Below are 22175 nucleotides of genomic sequence, written 5' to 3'. Positions count from 1 at the left end.
CACACGTGTACTTTGTTTAACCCCTGGGCCTACTTATTTTATCTCTCTCTACTGTTTCATTCGCTCTGACATGCAGGCATTGACCTTTAAATCAGATCAACTTTGCCTTGGTTTTCCCAACATTCATGTGAAATCAGAGGGAGGTGTTAGTCAGTTTTAGATTTCTGTTTAATTAGCATTCTGAATAATGGCCTTTACAAAGACTTACATGATTATGATAATACTTGTTGATAAATTTCCCTTAAGCATAATGATTTTATGCCTCCACGCCGGCAACAGCCGTCCGTTTGTCCGCCCTTCCATCCGTTCATCCCGTTCTCATGAACATGATATCTCTGTGGCAATTTCTTAATATTTGGCACAATCGTCCACTTGGACTCAAAGATGAATTGATAAGAATTTGGTGCTCAAAAGTCAAAGTCATGCTGACATCACAAAATTTCACACAGATGAAAGTCATTGGTTTTACGGATAATAAGCTTCAGGTGATTGTTGTTGCACCATGTGATGAAGCTCTCTGTCACTCCTCTGTAAAAATAGTCTCCAAGTGAAGACAGCATGGGAATTATTCACTGGAATTATATGCCAACAAAGCAATAACTTCCACTTCACTCAAAAAGCACTGAATACCTTTTTTTAAATTCCTTTAAAATCTTCTCTACATACTATATATGATAGGAGTCTGGGCAGACATGGATATAAACCGCAGCTTGGCTGTGGCAGAAGCATACAACCATGAGGCGGTAATTGTAGTTTTGCCTCCGCGCCAACATCAGCTGGGGCCGGAAGCGTTATGTTTTTGGGTTGTCTTTCTGTCCCATGCTCGTGAACATGATATCTCGGAGCCACCTGGCCACTTGGACTCAAGTATGAACTAGATTAAATTTTGGTGGTCAAAGGTCAAGGTCACTATGACCTCGCAAATCATATTTTTGTCCGTAACTCAAGGAATTCATACGCTACTTATGACAGAATTTGATACAAATGTCTAATAGGATGAATGATGCAGTGATGGCATTTTATATCCAAAAGGTCAAAAGTCGACTTCACTGTGACATCATAATGTTAGCAGCAACACTTTTCTGGCCATGACTCAACACCATCACTGAGGAACAGAAGGAGAGACATGTGGTCAGACACTAAGAAGGTGACACTAATCTTGGGTGTCCAACCTGAAAATGTGCTGATGGTACAGATCTTCTCTGCTGTTGGGTTGAAGATGTGTCTGAAGCATCCGTGTTGTAGAATTTGTAGCATCTTTGCAGCAGCATCCATATTTGTCATGGCTACAACTTTGTGTTCCAGCCTGTGCCCCTGGTAGTCCACGACAAGCTCATCAATTTTGTTGCTTTGGAGCTTGAGGTGATTGTCCTTGCACCATGAGACGAAACTCTATATGAATCCTCTGTGCTCTTTTGTAGAAATAGTCTTTAAGTAAAGACAGAATGTTTCTCAGTGTGAATTACTCGATTCTTCTCACTGGAAATGTTCTAGTTTTCTTTTAGGGTGAAGAAAGACATCACGGGACATACTAAACCTTTTGGAGATGACAGGTTGGTGTATGCTTCAGCTTTTTGGCTCTGACACTTTTTTCTCTCTCTCAGGGTCTGACTTTCAGTGTTATATCCACGTGATCCCTGTGAAAAACGAGGAGGGCGTGGTGATGATGTTCATCATAAATTTTGAGTATGTCGTGGATGAGGAAAGTGACAACTCCACAGAGAAGATAAGCCCAACGTCCCCGACAAAGTCAGATCAAAGTGAGTATCTGATATACCATTCCTTCCTTGCTGTGATCCAAACGTGCCTGAATAAGAATTGCTATGGAGTGAAAAGAACAAAAATAGAAATGAGAATATTTTTTTGTCTTTGTTGTTGTGGTATTTTAATTAGTTGGAATTTCCTTTTTACCCCACATCAGTATTTTCTAGGTAAAAACTTCTTTTATGTCCAGAAAATCCTGACACTGTGCCAAAAAATTATGCATGGCGCTCCATCAGTCATACATTTGTCACATTTTTTTCTGTCCTTCTTTTTTTTTCAAATGAAAGCTGTCCACATTTTATGAAATGGCTCCATTTCTAAACCAACTAATTTCACTCCTTCAACAAAGATCAGTTGCATGAGTGGATGGCGGTAATTGAGATAATTCATTAAAATAGCCCTCTACATCTCTTAGACTCTAATTAAGCACTAGAGATTTTGATACGGTCCACTGAGATGCTGCTTGTAACCTCCAAACATGTTGCCAGCCTCTATTATTCAAAAAAAAAGTATGCATTATTTAGTTTGCAAGTGCAATCCAGTTTACATGTACAATGTGCATTCAAGGAGTAAGTGGTCTGCTTAAGTAACCACATCTTGTTGCAAATGTTTAATTCTTAATTGTTATATCTGTTTTATGCCTTTTGAGAGAGGAGCATATACCGCACTCTCATTTTTTATTTGGATATGTGTCAGTAGGTGTAAATGTCAGTGAGACATTCCAGCTTCTCTCTGATTGGAAGCACTCAGCATCTCTTCTCTGACCGGAGCTCAGCTATCCACTTCAATCAGCATGAATTCCTCCAGGGCACTGGCATTCGGCTTGTGCTGTACTCTGTGTATGCGTGTATGTAAGTGTGTGCATGCAGTCGTATGTGTGTGCGTGCTTGCTTGCTTGCGTGTGTCTGCCTATGTGTGAGCAAGTGCCTGTGTCCACTGTTAACATTGCTAATCAGAGTTGATTGCTTGTGACCATGCTACAGCAAGGAGACCTGTGGGTAGATGGGCAGATAAACATATGATGTGACTTTTGATTAGAAAGAGTCTTGACTACACACACACACATCACACTTAAAGTATGACCTTACTATTGTCTTTGTCTTTGAGCAGCTTTTAGATAACACCAGGGGATTATGAAACAAATTTACGCTATACTTGGTTTGACAAGACAGATGCTAATAATCTGTAATGAAGCTGTGTGCTAGCAGACGATAGCTTCCATTCAAATGTAGGGCAAGTTTTAACCAAGTTGTTTGAAAATTGGCAAAATAAAATAAAATTTATATTCCATCCACCACTGCAATGCAAATATTGGGAGTTCGTTCATTTAGATAAACAGTTGGTGGCACTAATTCTCCAAACACAACGAGATGATGTAATTAAAAGAGCGCCAGTCTAACCTCAAACAAAGGAAACCAACGATTCAATGGAACAATGGAAATAGAGAGGGTTTTTTTTTTGAAGATTATGTTTTAGGGCATTTTTGCCTTTAATTGATAGGATAGTTAAGTGTGAAAGGGGGAGAGAGAGAGACATGCAGCAAAGGGCCACAGGCTGGAGTCAAACCTGGGCCGCTGTGGCGACAGCCTTGTACATGGGGCGCCTGCTCTACCACTAAGCCACCGACACCCCGGACCAACTAACATTACAGCTGTGTGCTCTTGAAAGAGTTCTGGTAACAGCTGTGTCTGCAGGCCTTACCATTTTAAAAGCCATCCAAAGATGATGAAGAGAGCTTGCAATGGCCTATGCAGTGACACTATGTCATGACTGTACGCCATCATTTATCTGCTGAATCTGTTTTCATCGCAATTAAGCCTCTTTTCCACCACACAAAAACACCATAAACACCCACTAACATGTGGCTCTTGTCTTTAGTGGGAGAGGTTACAATTGGCATTCATTTCCAGGACTAATGGCTCGGTAGACACGGTAGACACCTGGGTGGATGTGCTAATTTTTGCCATTTTTTGCGTGTGATGCAATGATGCACCGCCACAAATTCCATCCATCTCCATCCAAGCAGCGCAGCGATGCTTGGAAAACGTGTTTAGTATAAGACAGTTGTATTGTCGGTGAATCTTGTTAGTTGTAACGGAGCCAAATTATGTACCGTTACCTTTCTTAAGTGTTGCTGTTGTCCCTGGTTTTATATGAGAAGAGGAAAAGATCGCTAGACGCTAGGCTAGTTTATACAGTGTAAAATGACATAGGCTTGTGCTAATAACATTAGCATGTTGTATTGGTGGGGGAAATGTGTCCAGATAAAGACAAGTGTTTGTCTGTCAGTTCTGCGATTTATAGTGAAGCCAATTTGCGTAGCTGTGTTTGAAAATGTCTCTATTAAGCCATGTTTAATGTGTGTTTTTAATCAACTATATAAATAATGTTTGATTTCAACCAAACGTTACAGCACTTAACACAGTCCTCCACCGCCGACTAGTGTTTTGGATGTGTAACTGCAGAGTGACACAGACACACCACCACAGAAGTAAAAATAACGTGCAGATTTTTTTTTTCCACGACTAATCAATTAGTTGAAGATTATGTGCAACTTTAGTTGACCAAGATTTTATTTGGTTGACTACAGCCCTAGTCCTTTGACGTCGGCATGATAAGCAGCTGGTCGCCATTATACTTTAACGCTGCTTGGTGGCGTCAGGGAGAAACGCGGCGGAACAATAACAAAAGTTAAGGCAGGAAAGTCCAAGTAGGATGCGTGGGAGGGGTGGTGGGTGGGTCCAACAAACACTGACTTTCATCCAGTAGAGCAGTATTCACATTCTGTAAGATTATAAAGCCAAATCCTGTTCTTTTTTTCCTAGCCCCAACCAATTGCGTTAGTTGATGAAGGAAAAAAACTGTCAATTTATGGTGTTGTACTGACGTAGTGCATTTATTTTGAAAGAGACTGTATGTAAACGGTAAATTTGAAAGAGAGACTGAATAAGTAAGACATACAAAAAAAATTAAACTCTCCATAACACTTTCACTGGCCTCCATGCTGCTTTCTATTGTTTTACAGTTAGTTTTAACAGGTCACATTTACCTTTTATTGATATGCCGACTTTCAACCTCTCCCAAGCATCAAAACTTTTTTGCAATATTTTGAGATTCTTGTCAGATTTTTTGCATTTTCACTCAGGTTTTGTTTGTGCAAATTGAAAATGTGCATCAAAAGAGGTGGCTGGAAACACCTTATATCATGTACACATACTGTCTTTATTGCCAGTCCACATATTTAGTATCTCTTCAGATGTGTATGAAAAATACATGTATTCCGCAGCATTTAGACCATGAGTAGATACAAAAAATTTGGCATTGATGACTGAAATTCCTCTCAGGTTGTCAGACCTTTACAGCACAATGACAGGAACATTTCATAGGCAAAGGAAGAACTTTGACACGTGACTGCTTTAAAAAAATAGCTTTTTAGGCATTTTACCTGAAATCATTAGGGAGAACATTCCCACATAGCCTAGCCATACATTTTGGCTTGCCATTTGCCATGTCATTTTTGTCTATGAAAAGTGATTTTTGGACATTGGGGAGCTAATTATGATCTGCTGTTGACAGCAGGCGATAAGCCCGCAGGTGTTAACTAGCACAATATTGAGCCTATAAGAGAGTATTCCCTCTTTCCCAGAGCTGCCATCTAGAACACATCATTCAGCAACTTCAACATGCCTTAAAGGCCCAAAACCAGAGACAATACTTACAAATTACACAGCAGAAATATACACTGTCCGGTGCGTCTTTCTACTGTTCAGTCAACAACATTGGAATCTATGAACTTTCAAAACAGACACTCAGCCGAGCCAGTTTCTTTCAGTGTAAAGGTCTACTCCTACATGTAGCTCTTTCCAGATGTTAAAGCTCGTCATTCATGCCCTACGGGTGAGCTTGGACACCCTGTGACACAAAGTCTTGTTGGCTGTTTGTATCCACAATCTCATCCTCTAGAATACTACCCATAGCTCGTGAGCATAGCTGAGGGCTGGAACATAAATCAACTGGTGTATCGAGAGCTTCGCCTTCAGGCTCAGCTCCACTTTTCCACCACAAAAGTCCATGTCACTGCTAATGTCGCATCGATCATCCTTTTAATCTCCGTCCTTGTGAAAAAGACCTCCAGATACTTGAGCTCCTTCAGCTGAAGCACAAACTCGCTCACAGCTCAAATGGCACAATCCACCGTTTACCAGCAGCGTGCAATGGACTTGGAGGTGCTGATTCTTATCCTCGCCCCTTCACACTCTGCACCGAAAGCCTTCACAGTAACAAGAATAAACATATATTTTGGGAAGGATATGTTGACATGTGTCTCACTCAGTATAAGAAGAAGTCAGCCCCCATTTGTAAGGCATTCTTAGTCATCCAGGTAATAGGGTATTCAAAGTACTAAATATCACAGGCAGCTGAAGATGCCGTTTTAATCTTAAAGACATTTCATCAGTGAGCCGAGGGATTTAATCAGTCTGCTCTCTAGTGGGGAGTCCCAAGTAGGTAAACGTCTTTGGATGATTCACACTTAAGAGTCGCATGAGGTGTCTTTAGGGCCATGTAGGAGTTGTTAAGATCACGTGGCAGTTATGTGTGAGTCATCAGAGTCCCGTGAATTCAGGTGTGAATTGGTTTGAAACCACCTCAGAGGACACGGCAGGAAAGCACTGTCAGCTGCTGATGAGCCTTTACAGGAAAGCTTTAAAAGGTCAAAATAGCAGCAAGATGTAGTAAAAGCTCCATATTAACACACACAGGAGAGAAGCAGTGCAGTCATTCTACACATACAGTATATGGAGTCACCAATTAACACAGTATCGGCTTGTTTTTCAAACCCAGTGACACATTAATGCAGATACCTGTCCACTCTAATGACTAAAAACCTTAATATAAATCTCAGCATGCCACCTATAAATGAACAGTTGATTGTCCCAGGGATCACGTTTTTCTGTAGTCCAACAGAGAGGGTAGCATGGCACTGGTTCCCTTGTCAAAAAGCCTTTGGGATTTTTCCACTGGATTTTGGATTATTTGAAAACGTTTATAATACTTGCACATTTTTTTCAGCAAGATAATCTTCACAAATGACCACCAGTTATGATTATTGAAGCCTAAATGCACCAGAAGTAAAAATCTAACAAAACTTACTACACTAAAGTTCCATGACCGAACTAATAGAATTTTTATTCCAACTGAAAATGAGAGATGTAAAAGAAAAATGTGGGTACTGTAAGTTTTTATTGTATAATACAAAATGTTTCCAGGACTGTGATGTATTTTTAGGACATACAGTATGTGTGCTGGTGATGATGTCATTATAGAGGGGGTCTGTGTGATAATTGGTATTACAGTGATTTACTCTTATTGCACAACAAAGATATTTTTCTTAAGCTACTCCACTAACAATTTACATCTTATTGGGTTGGTTTGAGCTCCATTTTTCCATACTAAAATGTGTTATACAGGTATTATATAAGCATTCAGGCAGAGCAACAGTCAAGAGCATTCTCAGTGCAGATGACACAATCTCCCCGCAGAGAAGAGACAGGAAGGTTGTCCATATCTCCTGCCAGCTCGGGATGTCATTAGGTTCCTCTCCAGGAAACTTGTTGAGTGTCATGGCTCTATTGTAAGCTGCTATGGTTGTAACATCAGCACATTTGGCCAGGGAATGGAAACAGATGGCAATGACGTTATGTAAGGAGGCTGCTGAGGGATGGGTGCCTCACGAGTAAGGCAGGGTTCACTTTCACCCTCTTTCTATTGTTAATGAGCCAAAACTTTCGCTCTGTCCCAAGAGGTCGTTAACATTCGCTACTGTGTCCCATCTGAAAATGTGTCCCCTGTGCAAAAATTGGGTTCCTGTCTCAAATTAATGAGGCATAATAAATCGATAGTGCAATCTGCTCTTTCCGATGCCCACGGGTGCTGAAAGGAGATGTGTTGCAATATGGCAAAACCAAATCTCTTTTGATTTGTCTTAATTCTTAAAGTTTAGTGGGCTGATTTTCTAACACAGGAAATGTTTAACACTGAAGTTTATCACTGCTGGAAATCAATTCAATCAATCAATTAAAGATTGTCTTTTCTTAAAACTGTGGTCTCTACGCAGTACAAAAACACAAATACTTTTGAAATTGATGCTATATGACCAGAAAAACAGAGGAAAAAGGACTGTGGCATTCGCTTTTGCTTAGAAGGGTAGAGTACAACTACCACAATGCACTGCACCGGACCAATAAACGCTTCCTCTTGTGGGTGATGTAATATAAGCTTAGCCATTTGGACACATAAACAGTATGGACATATTCAACAGCCAGTGCTGCCCGCCCCAAAAAACTTATCTTCAGTAGGTTACCAATCATTATGTGTAAGTTTAAATCAATAAAGATGATATTAATTTTAATGCTTTTTAGCATCCCACTTATACGTAGGTTGGCTATTTAAGCTTGATACGATATTACAGGAATGTCCCTTGCCAACTATCTGTCGTTCTTTAAGGGTAAAGTAGCAGGTGTCCCAGTTATCTCCTTAGCCTTGTGCTGCATTCATGTGATGTCAGAAAAATGAGTTTCCAATCATATTTCATGGCTAACCTGATCTGTTTCCTTTGCTCTTTGTTATTAACGTGCTGTTTAAACACTCCGTAGCGTCCATGATGTTTCCACATCACAGCTTAAACCTCTTTTTCTTTTTTTGTTTTGTTTTTTTGCTGTTGTTATAGTTGTAGTTTGTTGTTTGCTATTTCAGTAAAGAGGACTTTTGCAACTATATACACTTTTTGAATTCCTCCGACCTAACTCAGTCTTTTGAACTAGAATGGCTAGCGCTGCACTGAACTATGAGGGTTCGCAGCCTAGGATTGTATCAGTATCTCAGAGAATAAATAAATGTATGAATTTAACAAAACAATAAATGTAGTTGCAGATTCGATCATATCTCGTTCCCTCACTGTAGCAGTCAGCATGAACAGTACCCTACAGTAACAGCGAGCAGGAAAAGTCGAGGATTCATGAGACCTCACATTCAACAGGCTGACTTTGTCCATACCATACACTGAAAGTCATTCAGTCCTTTCATTTTTGCCCTTTACAAGTTCAAGCAACAGCCTGAGAGCGAGCAAAAGTCGGATTTAAAGTGAGAGATAAGCAGGGAGATCTGGGTGCGGGTACGATGGAGTTAAGTAAACCATAGTTCATCTATACATACTACCCGCATTGTTATAATGCACAGCTGGTTGAAAATCAGCAAAGCATCATTTTAATCAAAAGATGTGAAGCTTTAGTTACAGAAAGTCCTGCAACGATGAGAGAAATGTTATCCCCCTAAAAAACTGTATGGTCATCGTATAAAAGATTAACTTAAGAAAAGTACACAGAGGCCTGTGCACTTGAGCAACCAGAGCCAAAATTTGTTCATTTTATTATTTATGTGCGGATGTGTCTCAGCACCTGCCGTTCTCAATGTTGGGCTTCCATGTACTTTTTTTGTATCAGTGTTGTTGTCACTGAAAGAGGAAGCAGATATGTCAAAAGAACTTCAAGCACAAATGATATAATAATAAATTATCATATAGTCAGAAAAGGAGTGTGGTTAACCTCTGGTTTCATTGTCATAACCTTTGCAGTTGCTGAAAATTGGTCATTTAATCCGTTCCCACTTCCAGGCCTACACTTTTTTAGTTTCCATTTTCTCTTATATGTTTAGGCAGAACAAACATTTTGTGCAGTCATGAATGTTATTGTTCAATATTAAAAAATGACTTTTAAATGTTTTTATTTTTATTGGCATACACTAAAAATCTAACAAGGCTTCTCATTATTTTCCCTCACTTTTAGGGAGAAGTAGATTCTTCCGCTTCCGCCAAGCCGCTTTGAGCCTAATGAACACCAAGCAATCTCTTCCACAAGAGGACCCAGATGCTGTGATGGTGGACCTGCCCAAAGAGAATGAGGGCTCAGTGGCCCTGCAGAGCTTCCCCTCGCCTACCAAGAGCATTTGCAGTCCCATTGAGACCAATGACACGCGTGGCCTCATAGGCTCAAGCCACCACTCTTCCCAGGCTAGCATCGGCCCTGAACCAGTTGACCATTCATCCCCTAAACTCCCCTGGGAGAAGCTGTACCAGACGGAGCCTCTCCAGTCCTCCAACACCCTGTCAAACACCTTCCCCAGAGGCAGCATCAACAGCATGAGGCGAGCCTCATCCGTCCATGAAATTGAGGCCTACAGCTCCAATTCCAAAAGCATATTCAGGGATCGTCATACCAGTGAAGGTACGTACTGCAGTGTGTAAGGAAAGCTTATGGCTCCAATCTGCGATTAGTGTACGGGGTCCCACTGGCCTAGACATCACATTATAATTGAGTTTGCATTAGACTGCAGACCAGTGTTAACACCACCATATGACACTGGGGTCAGCAAGGCAATGTACACCAATTACAGATTTGGTCTTCAAAAGTGATTTTTAAGAGACACTGTTTGTGTTTTATTCTTTTACTTCTATCATCTTTTCTGAATCTGTTTAGGGTTATTAACATGTTTCTTCTTTATTTGTTCTGTCCACAAAACGCTGCCTTTAGACAATGTCAGAGGTAATCATGTATTTCTGTTTGTCGTCTCATTGCTCAGTGCTGTTTTGGAGCATGACTTCAAGCAAGGCAATCAGCATAAACGCTCTTCACAGATCCACTTCTAGTGGATAGGCTGAGTGGGCTGACCACACTTAATTATGTGAAATGATTTTATACTTAGACCAGTGTAGTGATTTTGTCACACCAGCAGTCCATAAAATCATATAATGTAATCTCATATTTGCTCTTATCCTGTGCTAATCAAAGCATTGCTTGTAGACTAACCTGCATGAATGTATGCTTGTATTGCTTGATACGATAGTAGCTCTGCTGAGTAGCTATTGTTCGAAGGCATGCAAGCCATTAAAGGAGCTGTCTGCCACATTCAGAGCATATCGATGATTTGGGCCAGGTATTGTCTGCACATGGTTCTCAATATGGAGGTGGCTGAGCTGGCAGCTAGCAGCTAGCAGCTAATGGTGCTAACTCAATAAACAGTGCTAACATTGACACAAGTGGCTAACACTGTTACCTGGGAGGGAACCAGACGGTAGGTGATATGCGGCAGCATTGTCCAGACACTAGCTGCACCCTATGAGAGCAAAGTGCAGAGTGGCAGCAATTAGTTAGCCATTAGGATTCACTTACAGAGGCTCACATGCACTAATATGCATGTACAGCCGGATCATATACCACATCAATAAGCAGAGAAGCTCTGATTACAACACACACTGAGGTAGACTTCATTCTTTGCTCAGGACGCCATTACTCCACTTTATCTTAAAGCAAATACTGGTTTGCTGCTTTATTAATGTTCTGAATGTTGCATTCAGCTTTTTGAAGCATACAGTATCTGTGGGAAAATCCTCAACAATTGCACAGCTGGTCATGCACCAATAGTATTAGGTTACAGAAACACTCAACAGCTATTTTATAAAATAAATTTTAGCAAGTCTGCCATACTGTTAACACATGTGCGTTGATGCATGCGTAAACTGTGATGAAAACAGAAGCACAGTCCAGTCAAAACTTTGCTTTTAAGAATATGTGTAATTCAAAAGCTGACGTCTCTAAATGAACCACCAGTTCCTCTAAATATGTAATTGGCGCTAATTCACAGCCAAGTACATCTCTAAGCACCCGACCTAATTCTTATGAACCGAAGCTAGCTTAGATGTAGTGTAGGACTGTACTGAATGTCATTTTTTTACAGTCAAAGCTGCTATTGTGGTTTTCAAATGAAGCGTGAAATGTCTGTTGTCATATTTTATGACATCATCACCCTAAACATACATGAATAAATTAATTAAAATAAATCCTTAAAAAAAATGCTCAGTTTGAACAAAGAGATTAATTGGATTAAATAAATAAAAAGTTGGACAACATTCAAATGTTGATGCAAATTCAATGTTATGAAAGAAGCTTCAAACTTCGAACTATTCGGTGCAGCCCTGCTGTAGTGCATTTTCCTATTTGCAGAGTATGTAATTAACCATTCCCTAAACAGCTTCTCCACTATCCACTAATGCCAGAGCACATTAGTCAATGGTACTGTGTAAGTATTGTAGGCTGCTACTGTAAAGCTGCAACATCATTGCATCAATATCAGTATCAGTACAGTATACAGAGCGCTATGTATCATTATATTGCCCTAATACCAAAAACATAGAAATAGTGAAAATCAGTGAAACATCCATTTAATGTGTTTAGTTCACACTTGTAAAAATAAAAAACGTTCTTATATCACGAAAAACATTAATTGTAATTGCTTATACTCTGCTCACTGAATTAAGTGAGCACACTAGCATCATTTTCAAAGCCATCGGATGGTATTAACTGAAAAAAATCAATGCCTATCAATGTGTCCAAACCGCCATGGGTACTAATGTGACTTTCATTCATTCTAAACCACCAGGCCCTTTTAATCACGTGAAGCCCAGCCTGCTTGGCTCTACCTCTGATTCTAACATCAACAAATACAGCACCATCCACAAGATCCCTCTGATTGCACTCAACTTCTCCGAGACGACCGACAAGAAGATGCATTCTCCGCCAACATCCGACAAAACCATCATAGCACCAAAGGTCAAGGAGAGAACTCACAATGTCACGGAAAAAGTCACACAGGTGAGTCAGGAGGGGCCACTTAATTTAGCATAGTAGTGTCTTCTGTACCATCATCAGCCACCATTCATAAAACCTGTGGGATTTCTAAGGTGGGATGTGGGATAGCAGGTTAAAAAACGCAGCTGTTGATCCCATGGTTCACTGAGGTAACACATGGCTGTCTACTGCCTACCCAGGTCAACCACAGGGAGACATAAATGATAAGAGGGAGGGAGGGAGGGTAATTGGGCTTTCCTAATTGCAGAGAAAGTGGGGATAATATTGAAGGAAAAAGGGTGAAATTCATACACATCAACATCAGCTAAGCGTAATTGTTTTAAGGGGAGGAAGGACATTCCACTGATCCCTCATGAAAGAAATTCATTTTTTTACTTGCAAGCCCAAATGCAGGTTCATAACAATTCTGCGGGGATTCAGCAGGGATTCAGTTTCTTGCTCAAGGTCAGTTCAGCAGGACCAACTCTTCCTGTCATATGGCTGAAACGGGGGCTATCTAGTGGCACAATTCCCTGTCGACAACACCACCAACACAGCTGCTGCCAGCTTGCCAAGGACAGCTAAGTGCAGGCATCCGTCACAGTTTTGATTAATGAATACTTATGTGTCATCTGGTTACATTCAATAAAAAGACGAAATACATAGGCCTATGTTTTTGTCTAAAAGGATCCACAATGTCATATAATTTAGGTATAAATAGCTATGAAAACTGTGTGTAGGTCACACTACAAGGGATAAACAATACTGCTGGTACCTTCAGGCAATGTTAGAAACAACCACGAGAGAAACCCAGAAACCTTATATTTAAACATCTTTCAACGGAGCTTACTCATTCATAAATGAGGACAAACCATCATGATGATTAAACGCTCTCCCTCTCCACTGACTCTAGCTTGGAGTTTGGAGACACCGCTGAGATGTGAACACGGCATCTACTTCCTGACTGCTAGCATGGGGAAATCTATAATTCATGTGTTGAAGATAGGGGAATGTGCTTGAATGAATAGAGAGACCTGCCGCCCTCATCCTCACTCCTGCACTATTTTCTGCCATAAGAGAGCCCTCTCTCTTTGTCTGCCACCGCTTATTAAGCCCAAAACAGGGGACGGCTTGGCCTTCCTGAGCACACTGAATAATTTATCTTCCAGTCAGGGTTCATTCATATGGGAAAATTACAACAAATGTTTGTTTATGGACATAAATGCATACATATATCTATCAGCTTTTCTCCATGTTACTGTCTGTGCAGTGAAGCACTTAGTTTTTACCTGGAGTACAGAATGTACATCTTGTAAATGTGGAACAAGGCAGTTGCTGTCACATTATTCATGGTGATGGGACATAGGCAGTCTACTTGTCAGACATGCTGCCTTTACCTAATACTGTTTGACTGCACAGAACTTACAGTAGTGTGTCACAGTTGCTGTCAAATCAGTCCCTGAAGTCTGTGAGCTGGCTAAATTACCTGGTGGGCCTCTTATTATCACAAGAAAAGGCTTCTTTGATCAAACTGTCAGAAGGACAATCAACGAAGACAAACACTATCAACATCAATTCGGACAAGGTGGAAATTAAGTGACATTTTCTGACTTGAAATCAAAGTGGAGTGGTGTAATCAGGGGGTTTCCCTTAAAGGTGTTGTATGTAATTCTGGATAAAGGTTGTTGATTGTTGAGTCTCATTCGCAGGTTGCCAGAATACTGATGCCTTGGTTTCGTGGTTCAGTCCAACTACCAGCCCAAATTGGTATTGGATGACCTGGGAATGAGATTCAACAATCAGCTCTCTTTCTCCAGAATTGCAAACTGAACCTTTAGATGTAAAACGGACTGCATTTGCATTTAGTATTCCGTATTCGAGTACTCGCATTCAATTTTCATAAAGTTCTCGAATACTTGTACATTCTTAGGAATGTAGATTGGCCGACAATCAAAAACAAGTGCAATTTGAAATTAATTTAATGAAAACCGAGGCTTCAATTAGCCTATTAACCATAAATTCAAAGTTTATGTTAGAAAAATCAGCAAACCTTCTGATGCTGCCATTACATAGGTTTGACGCAGCATTAAAGGACCATCCAGAGTCCTAAACTGCTCTCTCCCAGTCAGTTTAATGTCTGCAAGGTTAGTTTCATCACGATACAATATTGATTCTTTGGACAATGATACTATATTTGCAGATATCACAAAGTCGGCCATTACTTGATTTAATTTCAATTCAATTTAGGGGCCTGCAATCGATATGAGACAATATCATATGCTCAATTAATATAATTGGTTACAGGAGAACCTTACTTATTTCAAATTGACCTGTCTGACACACAAAAAACAGCACATAGTATAATACAAATATGAATACTTAATTGTCCACAATGTGAATATTTTTCTTTGGTTTCACCTTAACACATAGCATAAGACATACATAAAAATCTGTGTTCACCATAGCACATCCCATGAAAAACATACATATGACAACATATATGCTACATAAAAGTAGAAATACAAATGCCATAAGAGGTCTTTGCCATAAACATTCATAAAGAATGTCACTCCCAACATACAACTTTCCAGGCTCTCTACCTGAAAGCCCATTTTGGAAGAAATCCTTTCGTTGTAACCCAAACCATGATCTTTTTCCTAAAACATCAGGGCTGTCTGACTTAAAGCCCTGACGGCAAACTTCTCTCAACAGCCAAAAATGGATTAATAAAACATTAACAAAAGTACAAAATTCAGTTCAATAATAACTGTCAAGGTTCATTTTTTTGCTGGTCACCATTATTTTTTTTTACTCATTGTTGGTTTAAGTCACTGCGTCTCTTGACACAGCAGCATGGTTGAACATTGAAACACAACAGCTTATGTTGCCATGTTAATGGAGTTAGTGGATAGAGATGCCTGACAGGTATGTCATGTTTCCTGAGTATTTTATCTCTAAACGGTACTGTTTACATACAGCGTTTATATTGTCTGTTTACCTGTATTTTCTCTAAAATCCAAAATATTTCCGTACTGCTGATTTATTCCTGCCTAAATAACATTATCCTTACTGTCTTTTTCTCGGCTACTTGCCATCAACTGCCTGGTACTGTTTGACAGTGATGCAGAATTTCAAAATAAAAGCGTACTATAAAGATGGTGATATGCATTGATGTTTTCACTTTGCATCAATGCATATCGGATCGTTGTTACATTAATCAATTGTTACGCCCCCTAGTTAGCACAGGCTAAAATAGCAGCAGCTGCTGCTAACATCTGACACCAAGCCATTTACAGTTGCAAGGAACTCACACCGACACCGAAACAGCTCAGCTCTGTTGCAATTAAACCCGTTATAACTCATGACGCTATCAGCTAGCCCTTTCACTGTGTGTCTGGGCAGACTCTCACCAACTGTTCCCCAGTGCGAAGCTCATGCTCCCACAGTAGAAGTCTCATGATAACAAAGAGAAGAGCAACAGCAGAGCAAGGAGGCACTGAGCGCCTCTATACATTGAACGCCTACTGACATCCAAATCAAGTACTTGAACAATCATCTCTAATTTATATAGCACTTTACTAGTGTTAGCGACCACTCCAAGCACATAACAACACAAGCACCGTTCATCCATTCACACACACATTCATACACTGGTGGCAGAGGCTACCATGCAAGGTGGCACCTACTTATCAGCCATAAACATTCACACACACATTCACACAGCGATGGCACAGTCATCAGGAACAATTCTGGGTTCAGTATCTCGCCCAAGGACGTTTCGGGGCCAGGGATTGAACCTCCGACCTTCTTACTGTTCTGACCCTCTCTTACCACTCTTCTAGGTCCTGTCACTCGGAGCTGATGTGCTACCAGAGTACAAACTCCAGACAACCCGCATCGACAAGTTCACCATCCTCCACTACAGCCCCTTCAAAGCTGTGTGGGACTGGCTGATCCTGCTGCTGGTCATCTACACAGCAATTCTCACTCCCTACTCCGCTGCTTTCCTTCTCAATGACACAGAGGAGCAGAAGAGGCGTGAATGCGGATACTCCTGCAGCCCTCTCAATGTAGTGGATTTAATAGTGGACATCATGTTCATCATTGACATCCTCATAAACTTCAGGACCACTTACGTAAACATCAATGAGGAGGTGGTCAGCGATCCGGCTAAAATCGCAATCCATTACTTTAAGGGCTGGTTCCTTATAGACATGGTGGCTGCAATCCCCTTTGACCTTCTCATCTTTGGTTCAGGATCAGATGAGGTATGTTATCTCTAATGCATGTATTTTTTTTACCTTCTTTTTTTTTTTCTCCCAGGGAGCTTTGCCACACATCATCCCGGCCATGCTTGCGCTGTTATCCATTTACTAACCCCAGACTTGTGCCCCTGGGCCACGACTTAAAGCCTGAATCTTTCTGTCTCGGCTCTGAAAGGATTACTTTAAATTGCATGTTATTTTTTTTTTCATACTTTTTTCTCTCTTTTTTTCTATTTTCTTTTTATTTTTTTTGAATGGTCCTCATTCTAGAATCCATTTACACGGATTAATGGCTTACCAAATGGCAATCAATGATGCATTTATGTGAGGCGCAGGCCAACGGGGCTGTGTGCACAGCTTACATGCAGATGTGAGATGGCCATTGGTAGGCCGGCTGCCAGGCCTGCTGGCTTGTTTGTTGGTAGGATATGTCCCCTCAGGCTCTGGATCCACATCAGTGCTTTATCGTGCTTTGTAGGCACTCCATTACACCAGAAAAGCTCCTGATTATAAACCATAATCATCTTTTCCACCACTGCTGCTGCTGCTGCTGCTACTGCTGAGTCAGTTCAGTGAATGACAACAAACCAAAAAGAAAATGGACGCTTGTTTCCCTGACAAGACAGAGTAACAAACAAATCCCCAAGGAAACCAATACAAATTATTTGACACTATTAACTTGATTTTAATTTTAAAAATTAACTTCAGAAGAAAAAAAAATAGTTGTTTCCCTTTCAGGTTTGTAAATAGAGCATCATATACTGTGATAGCATGTGGATGTATTGTTTGCATTTATAGATTACCAGCTTGGTGTTTCTAATTTTCAGACCGGGCACGCAAAGTCCCACTCAGCTGCACTCTCATTCAGAAAATAAAAGCAACTGAAACTGAGTGGCAGATGGTTTTCACAAGGCTCATTTAATTTAGCAGCTCAACAAGACGGTTTTAACCTACAAGCGCTTAAGTAAACCTTTTGATTGGAGCAGAGAATATATTTGAAATAGATTTCAATCAATGTCCTGTTGCTTTCAAAACAACTTAGTCTTGCCAGAAGATTGAACATACTGTGAGAGGCGTTATGCAAAATTGGCACCACGCAGTGTTTGTTAATGATAATAATTATAACAGAAATAGACAAACAAAAGATTTATTTCAAGCTGTTTCGCTGGCGGAAAAGAAGTTGAGTGCTCTGTCCCAACTTGAACCCCCTAAATGTTGTTCCCATTAGAGGAACAGGGTGAGGGGAGGCTGGGTTGTGATGCTGTGCAGCTGTGTTATGTAAGTGCTTGTTGAGGTGCATTTAAGAGACTTAATTGAACTTTGATTTGATTGTAGAGTGCACTGTGCTTGTTGGTTTCACCAATATTAGATTTTAAAGGCCAAATTTAATATTTTGTTTGTAATATTTCATGTTCTGTTTTTTTTAATTAGTTTTTCTGATGTTGTTAGAGGATTGATTTTGTAAACCCAGCAGTGAAACAGGCTATTATGAGCAGCTAACAAAGAAACAAAATACAGATTTTTCCATCAAACTCAGGCATTATATGTACATATAGCTCAAATTTAATCAGTGTGCACCCTGCTTGAATGCTGTCTCGCAATTAAATGGGCGTTATTATTATCAGAATGCCATTATCAGCCCATTAAATCTCTATGTTTATCGTTATGCACTGACAGAGGAAGTCAGGTGATGTAACGTTAGACTAATGGGCGAGAAATTCAACATAGGGAGGCAAGCAGGTTGACGGATGGGTCAAATACAGCTTTTCAACCAAAATATGTATTATGTATATGTATGCCTTTTTTAGGGGGGTTTTCAAAATGGCTAAACCCGCTAAAAATTGCCTAAGAACAGTGCTGTCTACACAGCCCTGCAGCAGACGAGCTTGTCTTTGCCATGCTTGTGTTTGGGGTTTTTATTTTGGTGTGTCACTTTCAAAATCTCTGACTTGTTCAGTCTCTCTTTTAAACTAGGTGCAGACTAATTTGGAGTATTAGCTGAGTGTTGGAGTTAGCTTAGCTTTTTGTTAGCATCAGCAAACCAGACCTTAGTCAAAAAAAGTTAAAAATAACATAAGCAATGGCCAATTTTTACATATTGTAATTTTGTTTAAACCCATTCAGGTGGCTGATGTGCCGGAGTCAAACTAATTATAAGTCATTAAGGGTGTCAGTTCCCTTGAGGGCAGCACTATAGCAACCTTAGACTCATACATAACTGCTCAATGCATATCATAATTGTTTGGGGGTGGAATAATGCAGCCAAATCTGGCATTTCAAACTACTTGCTTAAAGGGAGACTTTGGTATTTTTCAACCTGGACCCTATTTTCCATGTGTTTGTGCCTAAGTGACATATGAGAACAACAATTTTTGAAATGGTAGAGTATTGAGAAAGAGTGCTGCAGCTCACAGCTGTGGAAGGGGCTGAAATGTAATCTATTGGGGCAATTGCGTACCGTGACTGTTTGTCCACTGAAGGTGCTTGTTTTTGCCACTGACAGGGTCAGATGGTTATTATAAGTGTCTAAAAAATGTTTTTCTTTATCTTTCACTGGATACAGTCTGTTTGTTATTGTGTAACCAAGTTTCGCTCAAGGGGAAGTCTTGTTGTGAATTCACATGAGTTGAGTTGTTGCAGGAACACAATAACAAAGTGAAAGGTAAAGATAAACATTTATTTACTTTTATTTCTCTATAGAGCCCATTGCAGAATGTCGTCAGATGCTTATAATAACAATGTGAGCCTGTCAGTGACCTCTTTAAGGTATCATTTGTAGTCATGATTAAATGATAATATGATTTCAGATAACGTGATTTCAAGTATGCGATTGGATGCAAACCTGAACCTTTAATGTCAAATGCAAATTTAACTTGACACAGGGGAAATGATCCCAAACCTTGGATAAACAATAATGTAGACCCTCAAAAACCAAGATGAGTCCCTTTCCAAAGCAGAAAGCTCACAGTATAGTATTGCGTTGCAAATCATGCTTTCTGTCAAGGTTTATTGACTCTGTGTTGCACAAATTCCTGCTTATGGCACCACTGTAACCAAGAGATATGGGGTCAGCACAGCAGAACAAAAGGAATGCTTGGGGGTGCATATTTTAAAAAGAACATCTATATAGACAAGTTGATAAATGCAGGATTTTCAAGGCCCAGACAACAGTCCTGACTTTGTATACTGAAAACCCAGTGAGGTTGTGGAGATGTTAGTTTCTCCAAAATGAACTCAGTGTGGGTGTATTGTGCACAATGCTGAATGCCAATGCTTTATAATGGTGGACAAATGTAGCGGAACTGTGGTTTAAACATCTTTAACTTCATTCAGTAAAGAAACACAATGAGGAGAGTGGCAGATAGATTTTCTTTTTCATTTGTCTTAGTTAGAAAATCAAGATTAAATACGATGCTAACAGTGCGGTTAGAACGGAGAGTGTGCAGACATTAACTTCATTTTCAAAGGTCATTCAGTAATTGTCAGGTAGATAAATGACTATGCCAATGGGAATGGTAGTTAGAGTTGCTAAAACCTTTCTTGATGACACAGAAGCAGCAACAAACTCCCAGGGAGTCACTGAATGAGTGTTAGTGCCTGTTTGGTGTTGAATAAATGAGGATTTATCTGTGGGCTGCTGCTGTCTTCACGTTTGTGTTCATTTGCCTTTGACCAAAGAGCTGTGGGGAGGTGCCACAGTGGAGTCTTTGTCTTTTCTCCACTATTAAGGAAACTCATTACTTCAGTTTGTGAAGTGACTCTCTTGATATGTCACTGCTTTAGATTTGTTGCTTACAAAGAGTATGTGTTAGAGCACACGGCTGTGGTAGGTATGCAACAAATATTATTTCCTGATGAGAGAATTGCATGACAAATGTAATGTCCAATGTATGGTGGCTGACAAGAGCAAATGCGCCACAACAGCCCAAACATTTCTATTAAGAGAAACATGCTGTAGCTTTAGAAATGATGCCAATTCAAAAACACTTATGACAATCCCCAAAAAATGCAATGATGGAAACATCCTGCAAATGAAAAATAACAAAACAAATACGCCAACAGCAAACACACTGCAAATACAGAAATGAGGCAAAGTCAAAAACACACAAACAGTAACAGAAAAATACCCAGTCAACACAACAGAAGTTCTCCGGGCCTCTAGGGGAGCACTAAGTGGAACTGCTTAATTTTTTACCTGACAATCGACATTTAAGTGTGTTTGTTTTTGAACATGCATGTATAGAGGCCTGGTTACAGCATTGGAGGCGCATACCCTTCATTCCTATAAATGTTGCTCAGTATCACATTTCTGCAGTATAGAATAACCCTAATCGTGTTATGGGGATAGAGCAAGCACACCAAAGATTTACAGCAGCCAAGTGCGGCCAAACAGCTAACTTTTACCAGCCAAATGGCTGACTTCAGTTTAGCGCTCTACTAACTTGAATGGGAATGAAATTATTTAATCATGCAGCTCCTCTAGACTTTCAAAATGTTATGGTACCGAATGGGTCAAATTTGGATAGTAAAGCAAGTCATTTCTCAGGGGTTGTGATGCTCAAAAAATGTATCCACAGATTTACAGATGTCTCTGGTATAAATATTAATTAATTGCCACCTGGAAATACACCCTGTTCAAAGAACTCAATTTGAATCAAAAATGGTGCGATTGTGTATATATGCCCTCAAAAAGGCAAACCCATCTCCATCAAGGTTTTGTTTTTGGAAAATAGTATTAGTCTGTAACACACTTGTATGCTTATTCTACAAAAACTACAAAAAAATGTAACTGTAAAAATAAAAAAAAATAATTAAACAATTTTCTTATGTAGTTATGTAATGATGACTGCTGGGTAGTATGGATAGTGATATTGTCCATTATCAAGCCTCTGTTTCAGGTAACAAGATAATACAATTTATAGTAGCTAGCAAAATCTGACAAACTGGGTATATCTGCAAGCAGATATAACATAAAAGCGGCAGTAAGACACACTGTATGTAAAATATATATACTGTATGGCTAAAACTGTGTGTGTGTGTGTGTGTGTGTGTGTGTGTGTGCTTCATAACTAATAACTAGGGTATACTTGGGCCTGTCACAATAGTGTGCACTGGGGCCCATTGTAACTCCCTTATGCCCCTGATGGAGTGATTCCAATTTGCCTACTATGTGAAATTGGCTTAAAGGCCCGATGCTGTTCTGGGGTCTTGTTTTAGAAGCAGGAAGAAACATAGAGTAAGGAGGTGACATAAAAAAAATACATACGTTTTTTCTTTTTTACACTTGGCGTTCTTCTGCCTCTAGTCTTTTACCATATTATAAAAGAGCTGTTCCACTTAACGCTCCCCCTAGAGGCCTGGAAAACTTCCATTGTGTTAATTGGATATGCAGCGTTTTTCTGTTGCATTTGTTTTCAGGGTATGTGTGTTTTTGTCTTTGCATCGTTTCTGTACATGCAGCATGTTC

At 39.9% G+C, this 22175-nt stretch overlaps 1 protein-coding gene across 1 annotated transcript in view; it reads left to right on the top strand.

Moving 5' to 3' along the window:
* Window positions 1-22175, top strand: part of kcnh7b (potassium channel, voltage gated eag related subfamily H, member 7b) — a 54379-nt gene that overhangs the window by 11748 nt on the left and 20456 nt on the right. The window contains exons 3-6 of the mRNA XM_078174489.1: window positions 1605-1760; window positions 9606-10043; window positions 12256-12467; window positions 16286-16711. Of these exons, the coding sequence (XP_078030615.1) occupies window positions 1605-1760; window positions 9606-10043; window positions 12256-12467; window positions 16286-16711 (1232 nt within the window). The remainder of the gene's footprint in view (window positions 1-1604; window positions 1761-9605; window positions 10044-12255; window positions 12468-16285; window positions 16712-22175) is intronic.

Source organism: Epinephelus lanceolatus, chromosome 14 (assembly GCF_041903045.1).
Source record: "Epinephelus lanceolatus isolate andai-2023 chromosome 14, ASM4190304v1, whole genome shotgun sequence".
Classification (NCBI taxonomy): Eukaryota; Metazoa; Chordata; class Actinopteri; order Perciformes; family Serranidae; genus Epinephelus; species Epinephelus lanceolatus.
The sequence above is the reverse complement of the archived record's forward strand: the minus strand, read 5'-3'. Positions and strand labels throughout refer to the sequence as shown.